The sequence below is a fragment of the Dermacentor silvarum genome, chromosome 2 (genome assembly GCF_013339745.2).
Source record: "Dermacentor silvarum isolate Dsil-2018 chromosome 2, BIME_Dsil_1.4, whole genome shotgun sequence".
In the NCBI taxonomy this organism is placed as follows: Eukaryota; Metazoa; Arthropoda; class Arachnida; order Ixodida; family Ixodidae; genus Dermacentor; species Dermacentor silvarum.
This window is the reverse complement of record NC_051155.1, coordinates 126,667,317-126,694,494: the sequence shown is the minus strand read 5'-3', so window position 1 is coordinate 126,694,494 and position 27,178 is coordinate 126,667,317. Positions and strand designations below refer to the sequence as shown.

The 27,178-nt window shown below is 50.8% G+C and overlaps 2 protein-coding genes across 2 annotated transcripts in view; both read left to right on the top strand.

Annotated features, from left to right (window-relative positions):
* The window catches only part of LOC125943522 (uncharacterized), a 1,494,167-nt gene that overhangs the window by 11,373 nt on the left and 1,455,616 nt on the right, over nt 1-27,178 (top strand). The gene's annotated exons all lie outside the window — the stretch shown is intronic.
* Nucleotides 1,566-27,178, top strand: part of LOC125943146 (lactosylceramide 4-alpha-galactosyltransferase-like) — a 28,505-nt gene continuing 2,892 nt past the window's right edge. Inside the window, exons 1-2 of the mRNA XM_049661587.1 lie at nt 1,566-1,786; nt 23,691-23,759. Coding sequence (XP_049517544.1) covers nt 1,642-1,786; nt 23,691-23,759 — 214 coding nt within the window. The 5' untranslated portion in view covers nt 1,566-1,641. The remainder of the gene's footprint in view (nt 1,787-23,690; nt 23,760-27,178) is intronic.

Below are 27,178 nucleotides of genomic sequence, written 5' to 3'. Positions count from 1 at the left end.
ATTGGACTTCATCGGTCAGCGAGGTTTGTTTACGACACACGGACTGATGGTGGCTTAAACAGCTCCTTATTGATCTCTGAAGGCGCATGCGCTTCAAGTCGTGCATCAAACAGATAAGCAGTCAATGAGTTGCTAAGGCTCATAAGGAGTGATGAGTGGTTTGTGGGTGTGATCATGGTTGATAATGGTTCGACGCAGATGGATATGGTGCGAAAGGGCGATAACAGCTTATAATGGGCGGATCAATTCTGATACGGTTAATAAGGCACCGATAAGGGTTGATAAGGGTCGTATCAAGTCCGATAAGTTTGATAATGACCTGTAAGAGCTGATAACGGTTTAGACTGGTCGGATCGCGTTTCATAACATTTGCTAATGACACCGGACTGCGTGAAGATGAGCTAGTGGGACAATTCTTATGCATACTTGCGCAACTCCAAGAGGAGATCCTACTTGAATATTTTTCAGCTTTTTATCGTTGGCGGAAGCTGCCTCCTTGAGATGAGTGACAATCCGGCATGGCGTTGTCCAGGAGAGGCGCTGCATCGACTGCGAGGATCAATAAAGCTCATTTGATTTTCCTGGTGGAGCGTTCACGATACATGGTAACAATATGCCGTGAGAAATCGTTGCATTGACAGAAAACAGCAAAACGGTCCGAATAAGGTCCAAGCAGTTTCCAACCATAGAGCTCGCCGCATTACCTCCATTCGAACGTCGGGTCGTCCGTCTCTCGCCTGAGCAAGATTAACTCTAGCATGTAGGAAACTGTATGAAAGACAACGCATGGAGGCATCTCTACCGTCCTTCGAATGTTGCTGAGGGTTGTTGTTTTCCCTTGTACCTCAGTCATGACAGTTTTCTCATGACAACGACAATATTGCTGCAGCTCTACTTGATGTTTTTCGAATGACGCATTGTGCGCGGCTGATTTTTGCGTGCTACGCACAATATGCGTTCTCGTGTTTGTTTCGCAGCGCACACTTGCTGTTTGGAAATACACGTGATCGGTTAAATTTCTGCAGTAGCAAGCTGCAAATGATTCAGAGCTTTAGCGCAGGCTCATTATCAGGTAGCCCATTTGCCAAAAGAATGTTGACCCGATTGTGCGACTCTTGACTCAGCAAGTTGTGTTGCGAGAGGAGGTCAGTGGAGGTTGCGATCGCTTGTTTTCGGTCGTACTTTAATACGAGTGCAACACAGGCACTTTCGATCGCGATGAAGAGTGATCCCAATCAATTTTTTTATCACAATAAAAATTATCGCTTCTGCTCTATCCAACAATCCAGACCGATTTGATTGAGCTCACTCAGTATGACGGTGCAGAGTCCAGCATAAGAGCGCGATCTACAAAATCCGGATTGTGCAAAAATCGTGATCGAAAGTTCCCGCATAGAAGCATCCGATCCAGATCGAACTCGATCGCAATTCAGAGTGCCTGTGAGACAGGGGTTCATATATTGTGGGATCAGGGCAGGGGCTTCAGAGCGATTGGCCAGAGAAGGCTCTCAGAGACAGCACAGGGTGCAAGACCCATCCAAAAGACAACCTTTACTGCCCCAAGACCCATGTAAGCTGAACAGCTTCCTGATCACCACTCGTCGGGCTCCGGCCCAGGCTGGCTGCGCGTGGCACGGGCGCATGAGCCACTCTCAGTTGGTGATCATGGCGGCACAGCGGCCGCCGTTCCTGCGGACCACGGATCCATGTCGAGGTCGAGGAGGTCCTCCATGGGTGCTTGTGGCTCAGGTAGAGCAAGTGCCGCCGCACCGGGCGGATGATCACGGTGAGTATCAGGCACCTTCTCTCGAAGAAGGTGTGGGCGTAGGGACCGGAGTAGAGCAACAGCGGCCTCCACTTGGCCTGGAAACGGCTGCATAAAACCAGGATTGCAAAGCGCAGCGGCGGTGAGAATGGCCCGGTGGGGAGATCCCGCTTGATGAGCGCGCCGGGATATTTCTGGAACGCGGCATAAGGGGCAGAGTATGTGGGCTCCCTTTGGCGTGTAGACTCGAGGCTGCTAGGAGAGATATCTCTCTGTGAGGAGAAGGTTCCGGAACGGCTCGGGAACCCGCTCTGGCGATTCCCCAATGAGTGGCCGAGGCGGCCGCTCCCAAGGCACCCGCAAGACCTAACCAGCGGAGCTGTTCATAGGACCAAGGGCTGTCCAGGTTGCGACGGTGCGGCGGCCGCCTCGCAATGAACGGCGAGAGGGATGGGGTAGTAGGGGGCGCACCGGTTATGGAGCAGTGGACACTGGATATGCTGGCGTGAGAGCGGGACATCAGGAATATGCGCAGCGCATTGCATGAAATTGCTAGCATGGCAATGCCATTAGGAAACTTCATATGTCGATCTTGACATCTTGCAGCTTGACTGTTGAATGAGCCAGCAAAGGGGGTCACGAGAGTACCGTGAGGCCTAAAGAGGGGGGCGAAACATAGCGTTTGATCTCCGAGACATGTACTGGTTCAACTAAGGTGCCGGTTGGGGTGTGTTTAAAGGGGCGAGACAAATTACCAACCTTGCGTTAAGTAACAAATCGACCATCCCAGCGAGGTGCTAAGGACGCCGAAAAACCTTTAGCCGGGTTACTCAAATGATTCTTTCGACGTAACACTATGTCACCTGGTTCTTACTCAATATCACGGCTGTGTGAGTTATATTGGCGTGTTTGCTCGAGCCGAGTATTATGCAATTGCTCACGAGTATTAGTGATAGCAGTTGTGGCGGTTATCGGCGGTTATGGCGGTTATCGGAATAGGCTGAAATGGCGGTTATCGGAATAGGCTGAAAGTGACGGTACCAAGGTATGGGTTAGCGGAAATGAAATTTCCCTGCCAAAGTTCCGATATGCGGGTGTAAAACCCGAGGATTTGTTTACCGTGGTGTGCATCGTGAGTGTTCTTTCTGAGAGCTTAGCATCCCATTCCATGAGCTGTGGTATGTGCCATAAGCATTGACCTCAGGTTTCTGTTCATGCGTTCAGTAATGTTAGCCTGTGCATGATATGGCATTGTATTTTTATGTTTGATTCCGAAGACGGAACACGCCTTCGCGAATGTGCTGCTCATGAAGAGGGTGGCGTTGTCGGTTATCAGTTGTGGTGGAAAACCAAAACGCGAGAAGACTTCAAGGAGACAGTGCCAAATGTTCTATGACGTAGGTGCAGGCAAAGGATATAAGTCAACCCACTTCGTAACTTCGTCAGCAACCACCAATAGGTAGCGGTAGCCCCTATTGTGCGGATAGAGTACGGATGAAAAGGCGCATTACGTCACACGCGATGATTTGCCAGGGGTAAGAACTGGCTACATCAAGCCCGATGGCCGACCTCCACGTGGTTTTACTCGCTGACAAATCAAACAGTGCGTGCATATCGTAAAACGTCATGCCGCATGCCTGGCCAAGGAGCAGCTTCACATACCGTACCATAAGTCTTGCTGGCTGAACTGTGATTAGCCAAAGCAGAATCGTGGAAGTTACTAATGAAGGCTGTTCTGAGACGTATCGTGATCAGTACGCAGAAGGGGGTGTTATCGTCATCCTCGTCAGCTTGTGGCCATCGAAGCAGAAGGCCATCGTCAGCGAGTACATAAGAATCAAATTCACCGATGGTACACGCTTGCGCACTAGAGATGCCTAGCTGTTCGAGGACAGGCTGGCAGTGGCCGTCTTTGCGTTACGCCTCGAGGAGGCGCTTCCTGTTGACCAAGATACTCATAACGGGCAATGTGGCAAGGTGGCAAGGCGTTCTGTGGCAACAGCAGTAACGAGAGAATGTGGCTCCTGGGGGGAAAAAGGCTCTGGTAAAGGCGCACGTGCGGATAGAAGCGATGCGGAAGTCGGAACGGTGACGTCACGACACCTGTGCGAAGCTCCGCGAAGCCAGGCGCAGCTGTGCCAAATGGTTGCTATGCAACGCAGTGACGTCATAGCTCGGCAGAGTTTCTGCGAACGATTTGTAGCCGAACCTCGAGCTTAAACTGCTACGCTGGTAAAAAAACTATAAAGATGAGCATTCGTTTTAGCTCCATGTGCGTGGTGGTTTGGCTCCATGTACGTGGCAGTTTCCTGCCAGTTGTGCCTTAGCACAGGTGTCAAAACAGGATGGATAGCCCATCGTTATACCCCTCGCCAACGCCTATGCCTCTTTCACATGTGTCGCGGTACTCGGCGGTGGCACGTCCCACCAATCGTTGTGCCCCTTTGTCTCGTGACGTAGAGATCGCGCTAGCACTGTTATCAGCAGTTGCCCTTTGTAGTCGCTATGGGAAGGTCGCTCGTTTGTCCACATCTTCCAGAATCCTGGCATCAGGATCCTGATGATGCCGAGCAATTTGCCGCGGCTATGAACGCTGTGGCTCATACGCTAGCCTATGACGATGGGGCGCAGTAAGCGCACTAGTTAGCTATTGCGCCGGGCGAAAAAAAGACGCCGGGGTCCCTGCCCTTTGACGAACATGCCGAAGAAGCTCAGTATTGTCAATAACGATAATATGTAGGTTCACTATAGCAATATTCACTATAACAGACCCACCATAGTCACAGCTTCACTGGCTTCCATCTTCACAGTAGTGGAAGGGCTCTGAATTTTTTAAAGCGCGAATACAATGGCAAGGCATTCGCGCTCAGTTACAGTGTAATGATTTTCTATGGGTGTTAGTGTATGACTTGCGAATGCAACTGGCCGCAACTCACCCTCTAATTCCTGTAGGAAAACAGTGCCGACACCGTAGTCGCTAGCGTCTGTTTGTAGGACAAACGGCTTGTTTGAGTCGGGGAGTTTTAGAGCTGTGTTCTCAGCATTTGGACTTGTCAGTGTTCTAAATGCGTTGCGCTGTTATTCACCCCAATTCCATTTTACGTTCTTGCGCGCTAGTTGACTAAGCAGAACCATGAGTTTTGCGCAGCTTGGTATGAAAGCACGGTAGAATTCAAATTTTCCCAAAAAACGCTGCAAGCTCTTGACGACGTGCGGGCAAGGGTATTCTGCAATGGCGCGAAGCTTCGCCTCACCAGGACGAAGCTGACCATCATCTACTAAAAAATTAAGTAAGTGTAATTATGAGCATGCGAAATGGACTTCTTTGGGGTTCACGATAAGACCTAATTTTTTTGCATTTTCTGAAGAACGATGGCGAGGTGTTCTAGATGTTCCTCAATACCGCGCGAAAAGATGACATCATCCATATATGCCATTGCGAATTTGTAAAGCACTTCATCGAGAACAATATCCATTAGGCGCTGGAAAGACCCTAGTCGAGTTTTTCAAGCCAAATGGCATGCGGACAAATTTGAAGAGTCCTTTATAGCAAGTGAATGCTGTTTTAGGGATGTCAGCGGGTTCCATTTCAATTTGCGAAAATTCCCGAGAGCAATCGAGTGTAGTGAGCACACTTGCACTACCCAGACTTGATAGAATGGGCTCAATTTAGGAAAAAGGGACAAACATCCCGAACAGTGGCATAGTTTGCGCGTCGATAGTCTACGCATAAGAGAGCTGTGCCATCTTTCTTAGGCGCTAGAACGATAGAAGCCTAAGGGCTCTGGGATGGTCTCACCATACTGGTGTCAATAATCTCCAGCAGGGCAACATCCAGGAGCGCCCGCTTGGTCACGCTCAGGGACTTTGGTTGCCGCTCCAAGGTTGTATGTTTCCTGTATGGATGCGGTGACGCAGTACAGGACTGCAGCCGGGCTTTTCCGTGAACAAGGCTGCGAACGGCTCCAGTGTGCGCATGAGCTGTCGTTTTCGCTCATGCTCAAAAGTGCATTTCTTGACAGTTTCCAATATCTTAGGCGGCAAAGCATAGTGAAAGAGGAACGTGACCAAGTCAGGAGCGCTATGCACAGAAAGAGAAGCCGAAACAAACGGACACAAATAACCAGTGCGAGTAACTCGGAAGCCGCCGTTTGCCACGTCCAACAGAATGTTTTCACGGGCGACAAAGTCCCGTCCTAGTAGCATGAGAACTGCCAACCCCGGGCAATAAATGAAACGTTGTCTACATATTTTGCTCATGAGAGAGAGCTTGAGATGCACCGCAGCTCGTGCTGTTATTAATGCTCCGTTAGCTGCTCTCAAGCGAGTATTATATTGAGCGAGTTGTACTTTACGCGTCAGGCACAAGTGAAAAATGTCATCTCCAATGAGAGAGATGGTGCCACCACTATCGAGAAGAGCCGATATCTCCGGGCCTAAAACGTGTACCTTGATATATGGTACAGGAGAAGATATAGCAGAGCTAGTGCGTTCTATGCGGCCGACAGAAAGAAGGCCAGTTTGCTCACCCTCAGTAATTTCGGCCATGGGCGGTGTTGGGGAGCTCGTTACTACCGCCGGCCATTGCCGTTTGCCTGGGTGGAAGCACGCCGAGGCGGGGGCGTCATTGGACACTCATGCCGGTAGTGTCCATGCTGACCACAACATTAGCAGGATCCAGCCTGGTATGCCAGTCGGTGCATGCGGCCTATAAGCAGCACAAGAGGGCCATGCGGTGTTCAGAGGATTTCGCTGCCGGTGGACCGGTGAGGGAGTGGACCGAGGCGGTGGCGGGGGGACATCATCGTGGGAATCCCTGGTCGTGCAGGGCCCCCGAAACCGTGGAGAGCTTCCGCTGCTGGGGTTAAGAGAGCAAAGTTCTCTATACGGACCCGCCACGGAAGTTCGTGGCCGGGGACAGCATGATGGTACTGTCGCAGTATTTGTCTCCCTCCAGGCACAGTTTGGATAGAGCACAACGTTGACAGGTGGTAGTGAAGCGTAGTGTTGCTCCCAAAAGAGCGTCTCCGTTATTTGCTGGGCGAAGCCTGCAAGCTCCTCAAGGGAGGAAATGAACGGCCAGAGAGATATGGCCTGAAGCAAGGGTGGCATCGCCGCAAAATATACGAGACCCTAATGAACTCGGGGGGGGGGGGGGCTGAAATAAGCGTGTCGAAAGAGTTCCCGCATGACCCGAACATACTCTCGCAGACCCTCATCGACCGGTCTTGCGCTCGGGCGTCAAGCTCGCGTCGGATGCGGTAGTAGTAGGCTACCGACAGGAACTCCGCTCGGAACGCCGCGACGAATTGGTCCCAGGACAGGAACGGAGGCTGCAGGCACAGCCACTGTGCCGCGGTACCTAGAAGAGCAACGGGCAGGACTCGTTCGAGCAAGTCGTCGTCTTCCACAGCTGGCGCCGACGCTGCTCAACGTGCCAGCGTTCCCATACTTCACCTCGCGCTCTTTCCACTGCTCGCGCGTTCGTCACCGTCTTCTTTCACAGCTGGCTCCAATGCCGGCGTTCCCATACCGCCCCTCCCTATGCAAAAGTGCTGACGGCACTGGCCCACCACCAGTAGGTGCGGCGATTTCGGTTAGTTCTGTCGTGCGCTCCGATGCAATCAGGCTTTCTCCTTCACGTTTTACAAACGTGAAACATTTGCTTAATTTTCGGAATCTCACGGCGATGGCGACGGCGACCACGATAGCGAGGCCAGAAATGCGCCTGGAGCGTCCATATAGTTGCTATCACAATAAAATGTCCGGCCAAGAGTAGGGTGAAATAAAACCTCTCATGTGTCCGGTTGGTTTCGTCTCATCTACTTTGGAACGGCCACATACGCTTACTCTGATTGAATTAATGCCTTTGCGGAACGGTCAAAGGAAAACGCGTTGCCTATGGTTTCACACTTTCGCACGCCGTCATGATTGACATAACCTATCTTTTTAAAAATATTTTTGCAATACAACAGTTGGTCCTACGCGAAACGCATGCCAGGTAGTGTTACTTCGATAAAGGGACCGACAATCACCTAGAACGTGTACTGGAATGTTGGTGGGAATGAAAATACCATGATTTACAGGGACTGAAGCGAGCGCGCTGTTCGAGATTCAAGCAGGACTTTTAATTTTCATTTGGCACAGAAGTAGAGAAAAATAGGGAGCTGTAGGCTTCCTAGAGAAAAATAGGGAGCCTACATGCAACGCCGTTGGCTCCCTAGAGAAAAATGATTCGTGGAGCGAACTGGCGGTGAAATCTGGTACTAGAGATGTAGTCAACGAGATTTCGGTGTGTAAATGGGCTGTTAATAAATTCACCATACTTTTCGTTTACAACAACAATTCAAAATTAAATAGACGTTCGCTCTTTATTCTATGCATAATACGAGTTAAAAACTTGAGAGACGCTTAAGCTTCGCTTTTAAGAGTAGATCGCGATAGCATTCAGCGGTCCCTGACTGCCTCTCATGCTCTAATTTTTCACCGCGACATGCTTCTCATGCTCTCGACTTGATTTTTATCGCACATCAATTTCTTTATTGAACACAATCGCTTCTCATGGCAATGACATGTTTTACTTCAAATCACCGTTTGCTTCTCATGGCACCGCTGTTTACTTGATACGCTTTCGTCGAACTTTTTCACTCTTACAATGTTTTTTGGCTTGGATACATCACTGTCTTCGACATGCTACGCTAATTTATACAATTCTTTGTTGTATATAATTTCCGTCGCACATTCTACGCCACTTCATGCATGAGGCAAGGTTTCTACACACTACAAGGTCTCTTGTTCGCTTACGCACACACACTTTGAGTCCAGCTTGATTTTATTGCGATAGCAATTATATGGACACTTCAACCGGATTTCTGCCGTCGGGGGGGCGCACTTCTACTCTGCCAACAACCGCGCTCGTCGCTCGCCCGCACCGTCTCTTATCTCCACACGGCCCTGACCTTTATGCGCTGTGCATTCGCCGCTCAGTTTCCATTGAAGCGATAGACCGCACGTACCTTCGCCCGCTGCGGCGTATGCGCTTGCTGCCAGCGTTTTGACAGTCGTTGTCTGCAGTCATTCAGTGTGATCTATTCATGTTTGTTTGTGCGCGTTCACACCACGCTTGTTCATTCAGTTAGTAATAGTCGGGCCACATTTTCCAACGCACGCTACACATGCAATGCTGCCCGGATCGGCAGCGCAGCGCTACAGGCGTGTCCCTTCGCACGCGCTGCCCACGGGAAGCGCTTCTCACCAACACCACCGTTTCACACGCGCCTTCTCGTGGTCATCGAGTCTCTCTTCATGTCGGTCTACTTACGCCGCAACACACCTGCTTACTTAATCAGCTCATGTTTACTACAATTCATATTGCTACCAAAGCCGCTCACCTTACTTCGTATGACATTTCTGTGTTGCTATCGCATTCATTGCTTCGCCCTTAGGGCGAAACTGTGACATTTTTTGGCTTGCACACGCACTTTGAGCATGCATTTATAGCTTGGCTACGGCACGCTTGCACGCACAAAATTCTGCTGTCGATCTCAGTCATCGCAGTCGAGGTCAGATCGAAGTCTGACATGCAGCTCTTGTTCCATGATGTGGCTAAACGACAGTTTCTTAACCTTCTTGCAGTCCACTGTCATAAAACTCTGTGATAGCAAACGTTTCGCAGGGCTCGGAATACCAGAGCAAGTACACCCATATCCAACCTTGTCAGATCTTGAATCCTATGGTCATTTTTTTCCATTTGTTCTTGCTTTTACTCTTCTTCCTCCCCTTTGACGACGAATTCTTCCTCGGGCCGCCTGTCACCGATGGCAAGAAGCATTGATTTATGGTCACTGTAATGACAACTAGCATATTTGACCGGTTTCATTGTATCCTGAACATGGAATGACAAATCTATACACGTATTCCGGTTGGTCAAAATGGCATTTCGGTTGGTCGAAATGACATCGGGCACGAGAGGGGCTGGTGACATTGCTTCTAGTTCCCGACGAACGATCCGTGTCAAAGTGTTCGAAGCCGGCGATTATAACGTAGGTAGTGGTTCCTCGCATGATGACGATGCGGCAGTATTGGGGAGCCTGGTGAATTGCTGGGCGATACAGCGGGATTTAGCTTGTTCGAATCGCCGACACTCTGTCCCAATAGCATCCGCGGTGGCGCAGTTCCTGAATACTAAGAGGTTGTATGCGTCATCGGCGATTCCTTTGAGTATGTGAGCGATCTTGTCCGCTTCGGACATGTTACCGTCAACTTTACGGTAAAGCGCTAGAATATCCTGAATATACGAAATGTAGGATTCAGTAGATGACTGCGCACTGGAGCCAATTTTTTTTAGTGGCTAGTTGACGACCAAAGGGCTTGCCGAACAACTCATTCAGTTTTTCTTTGCAAACGTCCCAGCTGGTCAGATCGTGTTCATGCGTCTCGTACCATACGCGCGCGGTTCCTTTCAGATAAAATATCACATTCGCCAGCATAAGCGTATCGTCCCATCTGTTCTGTTTTCTGACACGCTTATACAATGCAATCCAATCCTCGACGTCCACGTTATCTGTGCCAGAGAAGGTGCCCGGATGTTGCGGAAGCGATAAGATGACAGATGGCGGGGACGGCTTCTGCAAGGTAGGTTCCGGCGCGGTGCGTGCTTCAGTGGCCATCACCGAGGGAACAACGCGGCGACCCCTTCGAAGTTCCGTGCTTGGGTGATGGGGATAACAGGTAGCGTACCCAGCATCTCCACCAGAAAATGTTGCACAAAAACTAATGTTTACAAATATTTACAGGCGAGAAGCACAGGCGTAGCAGCAACCAGCCAAGATGGCGAGGAGCAACCTCTACTTCCTCTTCTTCGGTGCCAGCCTAATGCTGACCTCTGCTTCGGTGCCGGTCTTCTTCTGTCTCGTGGGAATAGTGTATAGATGTTCAGCCTTCTTCTCTTCTTTTGTGTGGGCAGGCGGAAGCGGAACGATCATTCGGGTAACCGCCATCGGCCAGAACAGCATGCTAAAGCGGCATTTCGTTCTGCCGTTCTTTAAGCACGTATAGGCGTGCTGGTGCATCTGCCATCGGGGTTTCATGAGAATTTCGGCATCAATGTAGATTAGATGTTTGGTCATGGGGATTGCTTCAGGCACTTCAGGACTAGACTTTTCATTGCAGCGTTGTAAAGCCAAAGCAGCAGATGAGCATGAGTACTGCCCCGGTGCTGAAACAACGCGTTTGAAGTTTTATTTGACCACCTAAGGCGCATACGATAACATATTTCATGAGGCCATTCTCGATGCTCTCGCGACGGTTGGCCTAGGTGGTCGAGTCTTTTTGTGGATCGCAAGTTACCTGGCTGCAAGATCATTCTTTGTGTTAACTGACGATGGCCCAACTGCGTAACGCTATACCAGCAGGGGCGTTCCTTAAGGCCGTGCTCTCAGCCCGACGCTATTCAACCTCTTGTTGGACTTGCTGAATACTTGCCAACTCCCATCAAGATTTCAATATCCGCAGACGACATCTGTGTCTGGTCTTCGGCAGTCACACGTCCTCAGATACGTGCGCGGATTCAAAAAGCAGCAACTTAGACAGCGAGATACTTGTGCAAACAAGGTCTCTGCATATCACCAGAAAAATTCTTACTAGTGGCATTTACTCGCAAACCAATGACGCCCTATGTCATCTCAATCAATAGGTGGACCATTTCCTACGTCAGAACCCACAGACTTCTTGGCGCAATCATTGACCGAGACCTTTGCTGGAGCCCGCACGTGGCCTACATGAAACAGCGCCTGACAGCCGCTTCCCAGTTGTTTAAATACTTAGCAGGTAAGACCTGGGGGATACCAGTAGACGCAATGCTGAAACTCTACAGAACTCTCATTCTCGGTTTTCTGAGATATAGTCTACCTGTACTGAGCAACACTTGCAGATAAATATTTGTGTTCTGGTGTTCTGCAGGCGGCACAAGCTCAAGCACTCAGAGTTTGCCTTGGTTTGCCCAGATGCACGTCAACAGAGGCAACTATTGCGATTGCTCTGGACCATCCAATGCAAACTCAAATTATGGTGGTAGCCCTGAAAACGCACATGAGACATTTTGCACGTGCCCCTATCACCATCTTGCAACACTACCTTCAGACAGGCGCCAAGCATCGTTCTCTAAAACTATCGTCAAGTACAACGAGAAGCTTCCCTCGGGCTTCCCCGCTGCATCTAAACCAACGATACCCCTTTGGTGTCATATTAGCCCCACAGTATATCTCAGTGTACCAGGAATCAGAAAAAAATCTGAGCTGTCGTCGCCTGGGCTGAAACAACTGTCTCTGCTTGTTTTGCACGAGAGGTATACGGACCGTGTACATATTTATACTGATGGTTCCACAAACCTCCAGTGTTCGTCTTGTGCTGGGGTTGTGCCAGCAAGAGCTATTATCATCAGCTTTAGGACCGACCACCCAACGACATCAACAACTACGGAACTAACTGCTCAGCGCGCTGCACTTTGTTTAGTAAATCGGGAACCACCTCGAGAATGGTCAATCTACAGTGACTACATTCTGTGCTATCAGCTCTGCGTCCCGGGTCATACGAACAGCTCGTATTCGATATTAGATGCCTACTGCATACATCATATGAGAAAGGACACCACGTGACGTTTCAGTGGCTGCCAAGTCACTGCGGCGTCATAGGGAACGAAGACACCGATAATGCCGCTCGGATAGCTATTGAAGACACACAGGAAGAGGCCATACCACTTTCACGCTCCGACACCAGTCAGCAGACTTCTAGTGCTTGCACAGGGGATCACGCTCTCTCTATGGTGCACACCAAGCAGCCAGACCAACCGGAGCAATCGTCAATACCACCTGCCCTCTTTGATGCATCTCTGTATGCCAACTGGACTCCGCTGAAGGGAGGCCACTCTGCTTTTATAGGTGGTATTTACGAAATCTTATTCATTTCTCATTGGAATGGCCGACAACGCTCTTTAGAAGGCCTGTCTTTGCGAGGAGACACTGGAACACATTCTAGTGCGACTGTACTGAATATAATGTTCAGAGACAGTCCCTGGCGTCCGTTCTAGCGCGCCTTGACAATAGACCAATGTCAGCTTAAACGATTCTCACATGTCGACAGAAGACATCGCAGCTGAAGGCGACGAAGCGACTACTTAGGTTTTTTGAAACAAACGGGCTTGGACAAGTGGCTGGGACAGTGATGTCACGTACCACGCAAGAGTGATGTACTGTGACTGACGATACGTGTGCTGTGTTATGTGCTCTCTCTCTCTCTCTCTCCTCCCCATCTTTCAATCTCCCCCATCCCGCTCCCATGAGCAGGGTAGCAAACCGGTTGTGCTAATCTGGTTAACCTCCCCGCCTTTCCTTCGCCACTCTTGCCTTCCTTATTCCTGAAATTTCCATACAGGCGAAGCTGTTAACACTTGTGGATGGTTCGGATTGATGTGCAGACGCTGTAAGAGTTTCATCAATACATCCCAGTGGATTGCAGAGGCTGACAGAGTAAGGAACGCAGATGGCTTACCAAGTTGGTGGATCATGGCGAACACGTCTTGCTTTCGTCGATGCCAGTGCTAAACGGCGTTTTGCACACCATTCACGCAGGCCATGTTGTGATCTACGGCAGTCTTTACGAATTCTCGGTTTTCCAACTGTACCTTTGTGAGAACACCCATGGTCGACGAATTTCTGAAGACGTTCACCCACGCCGCAACTCCTGCATGCATAACCTTGGCTGCCACGTAGACCACGTGGTGAGCTGTCGCACCCCTTCGGTCTGTTCTTCGACATTGAAATGATGGCATAGTTTAAACACTAGGCTGATTGACTGGCTGAAAAACGTTTATTTACAGAAGTTTTTTTTTTACAGGGAAGGTGGGGAGCGGTCCTTAAGGGGCCGCCCCATACAAAAGACTAGGTGGGCTCTCCCTTACTGGAGCCCATTGGCGTCGACCGCGGCCCAGATCCGCTCGACCAAGGCTCATTTGGCCAGAGCAGCCGAGCAGGGCTGCCTCCCAGTCCTCCCGGGAAGTGTGGGTAGAGGGGGTAGGTTTGGGGTTTTGGCACGCCAACACCAAATGTCAGAGAAATTTTCCTAACAGTGTGGGCACTTCCCCATGCAAGCGAGGTCGAAGTGTTATGATTACCGGGCACAAGAGAATTTTGGTTTAAATGCGAAGCAGGATTCGTCGCTCCGCCTTCGTGAGGCCCTTACAGGGCTTTGGACAGACGGAGTGGCCGGATTGATAGAATTGTGTGACCTCCTTAAAGGTGTAAGCGGGATTGGGTTTGTGGTCCGGATCGGTAGGGGACGACGATGATGCCCGGAGAGTGAGCGCGCGGGCAGCGGTGTCGGCCGCCTCACTACCCTCGAGCCCGTGTGAGCCGGAGCCCATATGATCGCTCGGTATGCGGAGGCACCCAGGTAGTCACTGCTTTGCTTAATTTTGTGGGCAAAGTGCGGAATGTGCCCCTGTGCGATATTGCAGCAGGCACCCCTCGAGTCGGCGATGATGACCCGCTTGTCCTGATCTGCGGCGGCTAACGCGTTGGCGATCCCCTCCGCCTGTATGATGCGTGCACGGTGAGGCCGTTTACTGCGTTGTTTTGGTGGACGACCGCGGCCATGTACCAGCCCCGATGGTGCGGGTTGGAGGCGCCCACGTAGAAGACTCCGTATTTGTGACCGTAGTGGCGACCCAAGGCTTCCGCCCGCGTGAGGCGTCGGCGGCTGTGGTCATGTCGTGTCATGTTAACCGGAAGAGCGAGCACCGCCAGGGGGTATCTCCAGACTTCTAGAATGTGTACACGCTCTCCCGTGCGTATTGAGTGATGGATATGTATTCGAGCAACGCTATGCAGTCTGGGTTGATCTTTCGAGGCTCACCCTGGTAGATCTGGAGAAACGGCAACTGCGCGTTCTTGTCGTACAATATCTGGCGCTTTCATTCACTGGGGCTTTCCCCGCGCCCGGCGCCATCCCGAGAGCGTTTCTGTTACCGACAACTACATTCTACTCCGTGCGATGGCGCGCGCGTCCGCCCGTGCCTAAAATTCCTATTTAAGAAAAGTGCCGCCATCCTTTGATAAACGCCGCTTCACTCTCTTATGTATCTCCGATTGGACGATGATAGCGCGCGCTTTTCAATTGTTTATATTTTCTTTTTTTCCGCCTCAGAGCCATGTTGAAAGTCCTCTGCGCAGCCGCAGTCGCCGGCGGCGGCGGCGGCGCGCGCCTGGCCTGAAAGCTTCAACGTGGACTTTCTAGGTGCGCCACCGTCGACTTGGCTTTCGGAAGCAAAAAGTTAAGAAAAAAGCAAGCGCTGTAGGAGAGGAGGCGGCGGAGGAAAGAGTAGATGGCGGTACTTTTCTTATATAGGGATTTTACCCGCGCCGCTGTATCTTAAAATCCATCTGCGACTGGTCAATTCGCTCGCTGCTGCTGCGGCGCTTGCTTACTCCGGCGTTTTGACAGTGATTTTCTGCTGTCATCGACTCAGATGTGTTCATCTTTGCTTTTGTGCGCGTGACACCACGCTTGCTTGTTCATTTAGTTTGTATGCCTATGGTTACAAGTTTATACGGCCAATAAAGCTACTATCCTTACTTCGTATAGCTGTCCACAAATTTGCTATCGCAATCGATGCGATGCCTTCCGGGCGAAACTGGGATTCTTTTTTATCGTGGTTAGCATTTGTTGACAACGTGACGACTTTGAGTCTTATCTGGTTAGCATCTTATGCCGACACACTGAGACATGTCTGCTAACTTGCACCAACCCCTCGTCATCACGCCGTCGAAATTGTGCTGTCGTAATTCTATAACAGCTGTTTTCATGCTTTAATTGTCGTTGCGTCGTTGTCATACAGCCATCGTCGCATATTCATTGTAATACCATCGTCGCCATTACAGCTTCGTCATCTGATTCTCGTCAAGCCATCACCCCTCTCTTCCTCGTCACGTCACCGTCGTCTATACAACGTCCTCACGTTAACGTCTTCGTACAGTTGTCAACACATTGTCATGATGCCGTCGTCGTCACGCTAATGTCGTTATAACAACGCCATCATTTCAGAATCGTCATCCCATTGATCGCGTTTACATGCTCTCCGAAAGTCGACTTACTCGTCTGAATCCGCCCCTGTCTGGCGCATTAATGTGACGCGCTTGCCTGGTGCATTAGCCCCATTTACATGGATGGGATGCGCTTGAAAGCTGATGTGATGTGATGCGATGCGCCTGTTGTCGCATGCATGTAAACGCGGCTATTGTGGTCATGCCGCCTTTCGTGTTTCATAGACGTCACTATGTCGTCGTCATGCAGTGCACATACATGCCTTCATGGGCGACCGGTGTGAGCGAGTGTCATAGCGAAGTGGGTCGGAGACAGCTTGTGTCACATAGAGCTGAAGCAATCGAAATCTGAGAATCATCACTGTTACAGATTGTAAATAAGGGTGTCTTCAAGTATACTGTGTGTCTCTAGACTGCTTGAATGATAATGCATTAACCTGGACAGACATCGCGAGATGGTTTCTGCGATAGAGCCGTAATAGAGACAGCCGTAATTTGTGGTGTGTATCAAGAAAGCACCAAGAAAGAAAATAAAATAAACTTTCTTGCCGACGTGGGATTCCAAACCGCGTACCCCCGGTCCCAAAGCGAGCGTCGTAACTTACACTGGGCTATAGAGCCACGCTTGCAGAACATGAATTTATGCGAACCATATGATTGCGTTCGAGCCTCGTAGTCTTCGTCCACAGCTGGTGCGTTCGTACGCTCGCGCTCTGCGAGAGAGAGAGAGAGAGATTGTGGTTGTGAAGAGAGGTGAAGAGGTTTTGCACGCAATGAGAGCAAGAGACAGGGAGACGCATTCACGGAGCGGGTCTCCTAGAACGCGGTGTCGGTGTTATCAAGCTGCGCTATGCAACGCGCAGTGACGGCCTTAAGTCCGAAACGCGCGAAAATAAGTTATCATCATCAAGAGTAAAAGATGAAAAGTTCGCAGCGCACTTCCGGAAAATGCTGGGCTATGATTGCCCAGCTTCGCAGTTTCAAGCATTGCGCGGCCGATTGCAAGGTTAAGTGTTATTTCACCTGCTAGGAATATAGATGGGCTCTTAGCGAATATGCTGAGGCAATACCAAGAATTTTGTTTTATCACTGGAGTCTTTTACATCTGTTGTCAGGTTGCAACTTTCACCTTACGACAGTCATGTCAGAAAATAACTGTTTTTATTTTTTGAGGATGGCTGCCTTATCGGCGAAGTCCAGCAAAGCTTTTTAATTGCAACCATCATGAATGTACATCACATTTGCTTACTTGGCTAGGCGAGCGGGATTTGACAGAAATTTGTCGGATCGTGGCTGTCGTCTTCGTTACGGACATGAGAACGTTAGCTTGTTTTTTATCCATTGATTGCTACACATCATACACCTTTGTATGCCACATTTGTGTATTCGGTGCTGGTGCATGCACTGTTTCACAATATATGGGGGTTTGGCCAGACGTGGTGATTAGGGCTTGTACAACTCTTCCTCCCCCAGCGCTACTCACTTCCAAAAACTAGTTAGAGAACTGCCATTTCAAGCGACTTGTCTTCACCCATGCTATGCGATAGTGAAAACATGCAGCAAATGCAATACAGAGAGAGAGAGAGAGACGGGGTGGGAAAGGCACGAAGGTTAACAGCAAATGTAACGAAAATAAAGATTACCATTATATTCTTTGCCGTACTGCAATGTTGCCCTATTTAAAACAATGACAGTGGGACAAGAAAAAAATTTGAGATTCTACAGGCTATATATTTAGCACTCAGTTTATTTGAACATCGCGGCCAAAGTGAATTTGTTAGGTTTGTTCTTTTCATGCACACAATTTCATTGACACTAAATAATTATGCCTTGAAGGTTAAGGTACATTTGCGAAAAAGTAGTCAGATTTGGCTAAGACTCTAGCTAGAATTAGAAAGAGAAAAAACACCATGATTGTGCAGCTATTAGTTATTAATAAGTATGTGCGTAAGACGTCTGCTTATCGGCTAAGTAACTGCTGGGATAATAAGTCATGTTGCACCGCACCCTGTAAACTATCCCATATGATCTGGGAATGCCAACGCACCACAGACCTACCACCAAACTTACAAACCACGATTTAGCAGTCAGAGCACCAGCTATTCAGCACCCACCGGGATGACCCGCGCAAGCTGGTGGACGGGATGATGAGGACGGCTCGGCGCCAAGGCCTACCTGGTTTAAGTTAGGATATCCACCATAGGACGGAAACCGATGGCTCAATAAAACGCTATTTATATATATATATATATATATATATATATATTGTTACGCGAACGAAGGATTAAGTACAGGAGACTATTTACAAGTATATTTACAAATGATAGCTGCAGCGCTGGCCAGATCAGCCGATAGCTCGAGGGCGCACAGCAGTTCGTCTTCTTCGTCTAGGCGCCCGCGCGCCTCGTTCAAACAACCAAATACCACACGCGTGTAGCATAATCCCCCGGCGGCAGAAGCGACGTCCCGGAGCGTCTAAATGTCATCACTGGGAGGGTGATACTGCTTCAGTCGTGTAACGTGCACAATATCACTGGACTGGGAGCAGATGGGGCGTCCGGGGCGATCTCGTAGGTGACGGGAGTCACGGCACGAATCACTCGGTAGGGGCCTGTGTAACGAGACAGCAGTTTTTCTGACAGGCCGACCTGACGCGACGGAGACCATAGGAGCACCAAAGAGCCAGGTGGGAAGTGCATGCAGGTCGCGGTGTCGCTGGTCGTACAAACGCCGTTGACTCTCTTGGGAGTGCAGAAGGCGGCCACGGGCAATTTCCCTTGCGTGGGCAGCGCGGGCGACGGCGTCCAGTGCATATTCACTGGTGGGTGCTGCGTGAACAGGAAGGCTTGTGTCTGGGGGCAGTGCTGGTTCTCGGCCGAACAGAAGGAAAAATGGCGAATAACCGGCTGTGTCGTGGCGCGAGGAATTATACGCAAAGGTGACAAACGGTAGAGCGAGGTCCCAGTCAGTGTGGTCGGAAGACACATACTTCGCGAGCATGTCTGTGAGAGTGCGATTAAGACGCTCCGTGAGGCCATTCGTTTGCGGATGGTATGACGTGGATAGCTTGTGCCTCGTGGCACAGGACTGCAGGATGTCCGCGATAACTTTCGACAGGAATGTCCGGCTACGGTCTGTGAGAAGTTGTCGCGGAGCTCCATGTAATAAAATCACGTCGCGTAGAAGAAAATCGGCAACATCTGTGGCGCAGCTTGTAGGGAGCGCTCGGGTGATGGCGTAGCGCGTGGCGTAATCTGTGGCCACAGCGATCCACCTGTTCCCAGAGGTAGAAAGAGGAAAAGGACCAAGTAAATCCAAACCAACCCGAAAGAATAGTTCCGCGGGAATGTCAATTGGTTGAAGGTACCCAGCAGGGAGCGTCGACGGTGTCTTGCGTCGCTGGCATTTCTCACACGCAGCTACGTATCTTCGAACGGAGCGAGCAAGCCCTGGCCAAAAGAAGCGTCGGCGGATCCGGTCGTAGGTACGTGATACACCGAGGTGACCGGCAGTGGGGAGGTCGTGAAGCTCGTGGAGAACAGCCGAGCGAAGGTGTTTAGGGATCACAAGGAGTAATGCTGGGCCGTCGGGGTGAACGTTGTGGCGGTAGAGTACGCCATCTTGAAGTGTGAATAAGCGAAGGGAGCTGTCGGCAAGTGACGATTCCAGGCGGTCAATGATGACACGCAAGGACGGGTCACGGCGCTGCTCGTCGGCGACATGAGCCAGTGGAAAAACAGAGAGAACGCAGGCGTCGGTGTCAGTATCAGACGTAGAGGTCGGGTCTTGGACTGGGTAGCGAGAGAGGCAATCTGCGTCCTGGTGTCGGCGTACGGCCCGACTTGTACGTCACTGTGTAGGGATATTCTTGTAGTCGGAGAGCCCAACGACCGAGCCGGCCAGTAGGATCCTTGAGCGACGAAAGCCAACACAGCGCATGATGGTCTGTGATTACTGAGAAGGGCTTGCCATATAAATATGGGCGGAACTTTGAAACAGCCCAGACGAGAGCAAGACATTCGCGCTCGGTAATCGAATAGTTGCGCTCTGCAGTTGTCAAGAGCCGGCTAGCGTAGGCGATAACGCGGTCGTGTCCGTGTTGTCGTTGCGCTAAGACTGCGCCGATCCCATAGCCACTGGCATCGGTTCGGACCTCTGTAGGTGCGGACGGGTCAAAGTGGGCCAAGATCGGTGGATTGGTCAGAATCATGATAAGGCGTGAAAATGCGGCAGCCTGAGGGGAACCCCACGTAAAAGGCACGTCTTTCTTCAGAAGTTCAGTGAGTGGTCGAGCGATAGCTGCGAAATCTTTCACAAACCGTCTGAAATAAGAGCAGAGCCCCACAAAACTCCGGACGTCTTTGACAGACTGAGGTACAGGAAAAGCTGTTACTGCTCGAACCTTCTCCGGGTCGGGTTGTACTCCGGAAGCATCGACGAGATGGCCGAGCACTGTAATCTGTCGGCGCCCGAAGTGGCACTTCGATGAGTTTAATTGGAGCCCAGCCTTGCACAAGACGTCAAGTATAGCTGCGACGCGCTCAAGGTGCGTCTCAAACGTAGGAGAAAACACAAGGACGCCGTCGAGGTAACAAAGGCAAGTTGACCATTTGAAACCTTGAAGCAGAGAGTCCATCATCCGTTCGAACGTGGCGGGGGCATTGCATAAACCAAACGGCATAACCTTAAATTGGTAGAGGCCATCTGGAGTGACGAAAGCGGTCTTTTCTTGGTCTTGCTCATCGACGGAAATCTGCCAATAACCAGATCGAAGGTCAATGGACGAAAAGTATTTGGCACCGTGAAGACAATCAAGAGCGTCGTCAATTCGTAGTAACGGGTAAACGTCCTTTTTAGTGATTCGGTTTAGGTGGCGGTAATCAACACAGAAACGCCACGTGCCATCTTTCTTTTTGACGAGCACCACCGGCGACGCCCAAGGGCTCGACGAGGGCTCAACAATGCCTTAAATTGGTAGAGGCCATCTGGAGTGACGAAAGCGGTCTTTTCTTGGTCTTGCTCATCGACGGAAATCTGCCAATAACCAGATCGAAGGTCAATGGACGAAAAGTATTTGGCACCGTGAAGACAATCAAGAGCGTCGTCAATTCGTAGTAACGGGTAAACGTCCTTTTTAGTGATTCGGTTTAGGTGGCGGTAATCAACACAGAAACGCCACGTGCCATCTTTCTTTTTGACGAGCACCACCGGCGACGCCCAAGGGCTCGACGAGGGCTCAACAATGCCTTTGGCGAGCATCTTGTTGACTTCCTGCTGAATAACTTGCCGCTCTGCCGTGGACACGCGATACGGTCGGCGATGAATGGGAACAGCATCACCAGTGTTTATCCGATGCTTAACAAGGGACGTCTGACCAAGTGGGCGATTGTCAGTGTCAAATATGTCGCGATAGGAGAGCAAAAGGCGATACAGGGCGGCTGCTTGGCCAGGGGCGAGGTCCGGAGCGACCATGGGACGTAATGGGCCGTCGAGGTTCAAGGCATCCTGCGGGTAATCAGGAGGATCTGGAGACGCGTCGGCTGCAAAAGCAGTGACGTGGTCGTCTGTCACTGACCGGAGCGTGGCCACCGCTATGCCTTCAGGTAACACTTGCTTCGTCAAGGCCAAAATTGACAACGGGGAGACACATCCGATTAGCGGCAAGGGTAACGACGGAGTGTGGCACAGAGATGTCGCGCGCCAGGAGGACATCACGAATAGGGGCGACGACATAGTCGCCATCAGGCACGGTTGCCGTCGAGGCCAATTCGACGAAGGTTAGGGCTTTTGGAGGTAACCGAACAAACGCTGTAGTGCATAGGGTGTGCGGTTGTTCGGGGCGAACGTCGGAAACAAGAGGAAGCTCGAGGCACAGCGTGCCGGTGGAACAGTCGATGAGGGCAGAATGCGTCGTCAGAAAGTCGAGCCCGAAGATTAGGTCATGAGGGCAACTGGTCAGCACGGAGAACAGGACGGGAACTTGGCGGCCAGCAATTCCTACGCGAGCAGTGCACATACCACAGACGGCAACAGTGGCGCCATTGGCGACGCGTACGGCTCGAGTGACGGCAGGCGTAAGAACTTTTTTGAGGCGACGACATAGGTTAGCGCTGATTATAGACACTAGGGCTCCAGTATCAATCAATGCCGTCAACGGGACACCATCTACATCTACTTCAATTAGGTTCGTGTTCGTGAGGAGCGTCAACGGAGGATTTGGACAGGACGAACGTGATGCAGCACTACCTCCAAGAGCTGCATGGCCTAGTTTTCCGTCCGGGAGGGTCCATAATGGGTCGGCGACGAATAGCGGCGTGGCTGGGGCGACGGGGACCGACGGCGCTGAGGTGACGGCGAGCGAGTGGGAGGACTGTCATCGACTGTCATCGACGAGCTCGAAGGCATACGGCGAGGCGAGTAGCGGCGAGGGTCGGCATATGGGCGAGGAGACGGCGAAAAGTAGCTTCGAATATGGCGATGACCAGGAGGTGCGGCAGTGGCGAGCGACGTGGCCAATGCGGCGGCAACGAAAGCAAATGGGCCTGTCGTCCGGAGTTCTCCATTCTCTAGGGTTGCGGTATCCGGAATACAGATCGCTGCGAGGCGCAGCTGTCGGCACCAGTCGGGCGTCAGGTCGGGAGATGGAGCAGGCAGCAGGAAAACCGAGGTTGGCAAACTTCTTGCCGCACAACCTCCTGAATGAGGGAGATCGCTGGGGCTGGTTGGTCAATGGATGGGGTCAAGTGGGCGCGGATGGAACGTGGCAGGACTGGCAGCCTCGATCTCACGGCGAACAATACGCGTGACGGTCTCATTGGAGGGGGGCGAAGCGGTAAGGGCGACGCAGGACGACGTCGCAGCTGTGTTAGGGAGCCGGGAGAATTGAGGAATGACGCGGCGGCTTTTGGCGAGCTCAAAGCGGCGGCATTCCTTGACAATGACGTCGATGGTAGACACATTGTTGAAGATCAACAAGTTGAACGCATCGTCCGCGATCCCTTTGAGAACGTGGCCAACCTTGTCAACTTCGACCATGTTCTCGTCGACTTTCCGGCAAAGAGCGAGCACGTCTTGTATGTACGAGACATACGATTCAGTGGAAGACTGCACTCGAGTAGCAAGCTCTTTCCTTGCAGCCTGCTGCCGACCGGTCGGATTTCCAAAGAGGTCGCGGAGCTTCTCCTTGAAAGCGTCCCAGCTAGAGATCTCCTCCTCGTGTGTCCGGAACCAGACACGAGGTGTTCCGCCCAAGTAAAGAGGACATTAGCTAGCATTATGGTAGGGTCCCAGTGGTTGTTGCGGCTAACAAGCTCATACATGCGTAGCCAGTCATCAACGTCGACATTATCTTGGCCGGAGAATATGCCAGGATCGCGGGGAGTGGCTACCGTGACGTACGTTGTGGTTGGAGTTGCAGTAGCAGCAGCAGACGAGGTGTCACCGGGAGCCATGGCGGAAAGCTGGACGCTGCGGCCGCTACGGAGCTCCGTGGCGAGGACGGGGAACGGCACGCTCCACCAAAATGTTACGCGAACGAAGGATTAAGTACAGGAGACTATTTACAAGTATATTTACAAATGATAGCTGCAGCGCTGGCCAGATCAGCCGATAGCTCGAGGGCGCAGAGCAGTTCGTCTTCTTCGTCTAGGCGCCCGCGCGCCTCGTTCAAACAACCAAATACCACACGCGTGTAGCAATATAATCATCATCAACATCTACCAAATACTCACATTATGTCTTTTTTATCGGCTTTGTTACCATAAGCTCACTTTTACGCAAACACCACAATGACAAAAGAAAATTATAACTTTTTCATTCATTCATTGCAGGTACATCAACACAGTCTACAAGGTCTTTATTATTCAGTGCGAAGTGGTACAATAAGAACCTGCCTAATGGCAAGTATATATTGCATCCACTACAAAAAGTGATGTCATATGTCGAGATATTTAAAAGGGCAGTACATTTGACAATTACTGATTTCTGACGTTGTTGCTGCGACATCTTTGATATAGTGTTTTAGCGCAGAACTTTTTCACACGGACACAGGAAGGGAAGATTGTGTTTGTAAGGAGTATTCCTTTCTTACAAGGAGAAAGAAATCAACTTGCAGGCAGATATACTTGCTTAAAAGAGAGCTACCATGGTTCGAACGCCGGAACACAATATATGAGGAGTGTGTTGGAGAAAGCTGTATAACGAACACGCACAGTGCGGGATGTCGGTTATGGACCAGACCGTCATCGATAATTTCAGAGACGCCACTTATACCGAGCAATCTGCTCACCGGGGCACGCTTCCCAACTTCGATACAATCCGTCTTACGTTAATTCCTTCGCCTCCGCCAGGCAGCACAAAGCCCGTTCATTTTCTGTTCCCTTGCCTTTACCTACACACTAGATGGTGTTGACATAGCGGCCACCCCGCTAGCCTCAACAATTTGCTTTGGGATAAAGAAATATATTTATTCCAACATCAGAGCTGCCAGGTCGGCACGAACTGCTGTGTTCTAGCCGACTGCTTCACCGAAGGCGATGTCCTATCCGGGCTAACCGCATCGCCAGATAATGGCGCCTGTTGCTAACTTATGTAGAGAGAGCGATCTGTTATAATAGAAAAGATGAGAGCATTGCCTGACTGCTAATCACGATTTGGGAAAGGAAATGAGCGTGGAAAAAGAAAGGCCTAGAAATGTACATGCGTGTGTAATTACAATTTAACTGAATGTATTTGTGGCATTCTGTGGCGAGCATCCCAGATGTGCCCTATGAACAAATTAGTTTTTTGTTTGTTTTTGTTTTGCTATACAAAAGAATACAAAACGTGGGGAATAGGCCAACTTCAGGATGATCTTGCTTCAAACAAAATTTAAACTGAAAAGAAATTGTTGCGTTCTTTACCAATAAAACAATTTTAACGCGACAGCGTTAAGGGCCCCATGTCGCAGAAAATCCGGCGTCGGCAACCGGCGTCTGCGTGCAATGCGGGGGGGGGGGGGGGGGCGGAGAAAATCATCCCCACCCACTGCGACCGCACAGGCCCTCCACGTGGTGCAAGGTTTTGGTCAACAAAAATTGAATTTCTCACAGGAGAAATCCGTCACAAAATGATAAAGTAGGACTTTACCATTCGGCATCGGATTCGCCGTCCGATTGATTACCAATCGGCGTCGGATTGTCATTTGAATGTACGAGAAAACGTAAATCTGCTACGAGGAAACTCAAGCACAAACCCCTTTTCCAGCATTTCTACTAGACATGCGCGCGTCGGGGCAATAGCAAACAATTAATAAAAATGTGGTTGATCCCTCTTATATAGGAATCGGTATAGAACACGAAAGTGAAACGTGTCTTCACAGAAGTAGTGTAATGTTTATTGCACATTGATATATAATGTCTATTGGTGTTTTGTGGCTAAAGCGCCCTTAGGCGTTGATGCACCCACGCTGACGCCTGGTGGCACGTCTCCTCCATCACGACTACCAACGTCGATGACCATGAGCAACCGTCGTGCATATGGAAGCTGCACTACGCTGCACACGCTAGCACAACGCGAAAGACGAAGCACGTAACTGACACACTAATACAACGCGCAAGACAAAGCACGTAACTGAATCGTCACCGAGTCAAATCAGCGCGTACAGCGCGTCGTAATTGCAGCCTCCGCGATCAACTTCAGAAACATTTTCAGAGCTAATTGCGGAGGCCACGCTCCGCTGTGCTGAGTACGGTGAACGCCACCTAGGTGGCGTTGGTAGTGCTTCTTGATGCCAGCGTCCCTTCGAATGCTGGCATCGAGGCGTCGTAGTGCTGAGACCACCGAAGCGTTCACTGTCGGTGCGCGTTAGTAGACAGTTTTAGCAGAGCGTTGCTTACGCTCCGCTCCGCTAACGTTTCACGCACACCACTGGCTGCGTGAACTGCGTTGATTTGGCTTGTTTGACAAGCGCGTCTGCCAGAGACGCCGGCCACGGGCGCTCAGCGCGACTGTAAAACGGCAAAGCCACCAGTAGACGCACCCAAACGCTCCGCTCAAATGGCTTCGTAGCGGACCGTGGGCCGCGTTCTTCGTTCCGCTGCCGATATGAGCGTTGTGCGCACGCGCATTAGCGTTCCCGCTAGCGTTCCGCTGAGCGGCTCTGCGCGAATCGTTCGGACACGATGGTCTGAGCGGAGCGGACCGTGAACGCTCTGCTAAAACTGTCTATTGTCATAATGCAGTACTTCTCTTTTCTGCTCGTAGGCGGCGGCACCGCCCCGAGCAAGAGCGCGGGTACACGGAGGAGTGTTAGATATATAAGGCGCGTCTGTGTAGCTCTCTGCATATGCGTTTGTGGCGCAATGGGTTAAACGCTCGGCGATCTATCGTCGCGGACCGAGAGGTCGTGGGTTCGATTTCCAAATTTTGCATGTTTGTGGAACTTTTTCTTCTGGTTTCTTTCTTTGTATTATGTTCGTGTATGTTCGTGTGACGTATTTCCGTGACGGAAATACGTCAGTGAAGTCTTGGTGGACCCCGGCATAAAACACTTTCGTGTTAAAATAAGAAAAAAGGTGCTAGGGCCTTCACATGTTATTTAAGACCACTTATATTGCCCCTTCGCACCGTTCCCATCGCGAACCATGCGATGCGAACGGTTGCGTCCTCAAATTTTTAAACATTATTTTAAGGAAATGTTATTAAAATTTTGTTGTGGGGTTTCACGTGCCAAGACGGCGTTATGATTATGAGGCCTGTGGATGCTGAATTAACTTTGACCACCTGGGATTCATTAACGTGTACCGAATGCACGGTACACGGTTTTCTTTCTTCTACGGTGAAGCTGTTAGGGCTCAGTCTTCGATGGTCGCGTCCGGATGTAGGAAAAAACTCTCCTTGGCCGTATTCTGTATGTGCGAGTGAAATCGCGTGAGGGACACTTTCACGGGAAACGAACGCACGGCGGAGAGCAAACGCGACATCTTCCGTCGCGCGACAGGCCGTGGGGGGACAGAGGTCGGGAGGGGAGTCGACGTTTAGCTGCGGCTCCAAATGCGTATCTTGCGACCAGGCGCACGGGGAACTGACGACTCAATCTCCCACGCGAAAGGAGGGCAGCGGAAAGGCAGCGCGGGAGGGAGGGGTTGCAGCTTCTGACCTGCGAGCAACTTATAGCTAGCGCGGCGCCGTGCGGTCACGCACACCGCATCTTGAAAGCGATCTGCAACACGGCTCCTACCTTTGTATGCGCTGTGCTTTCGCAGCTCAGTTTCCGTTGAAGCGATAGACCGCATGAACGTTTGCTAGCTGCGCTGGCACGCTTGCTCACGCCAGCGTG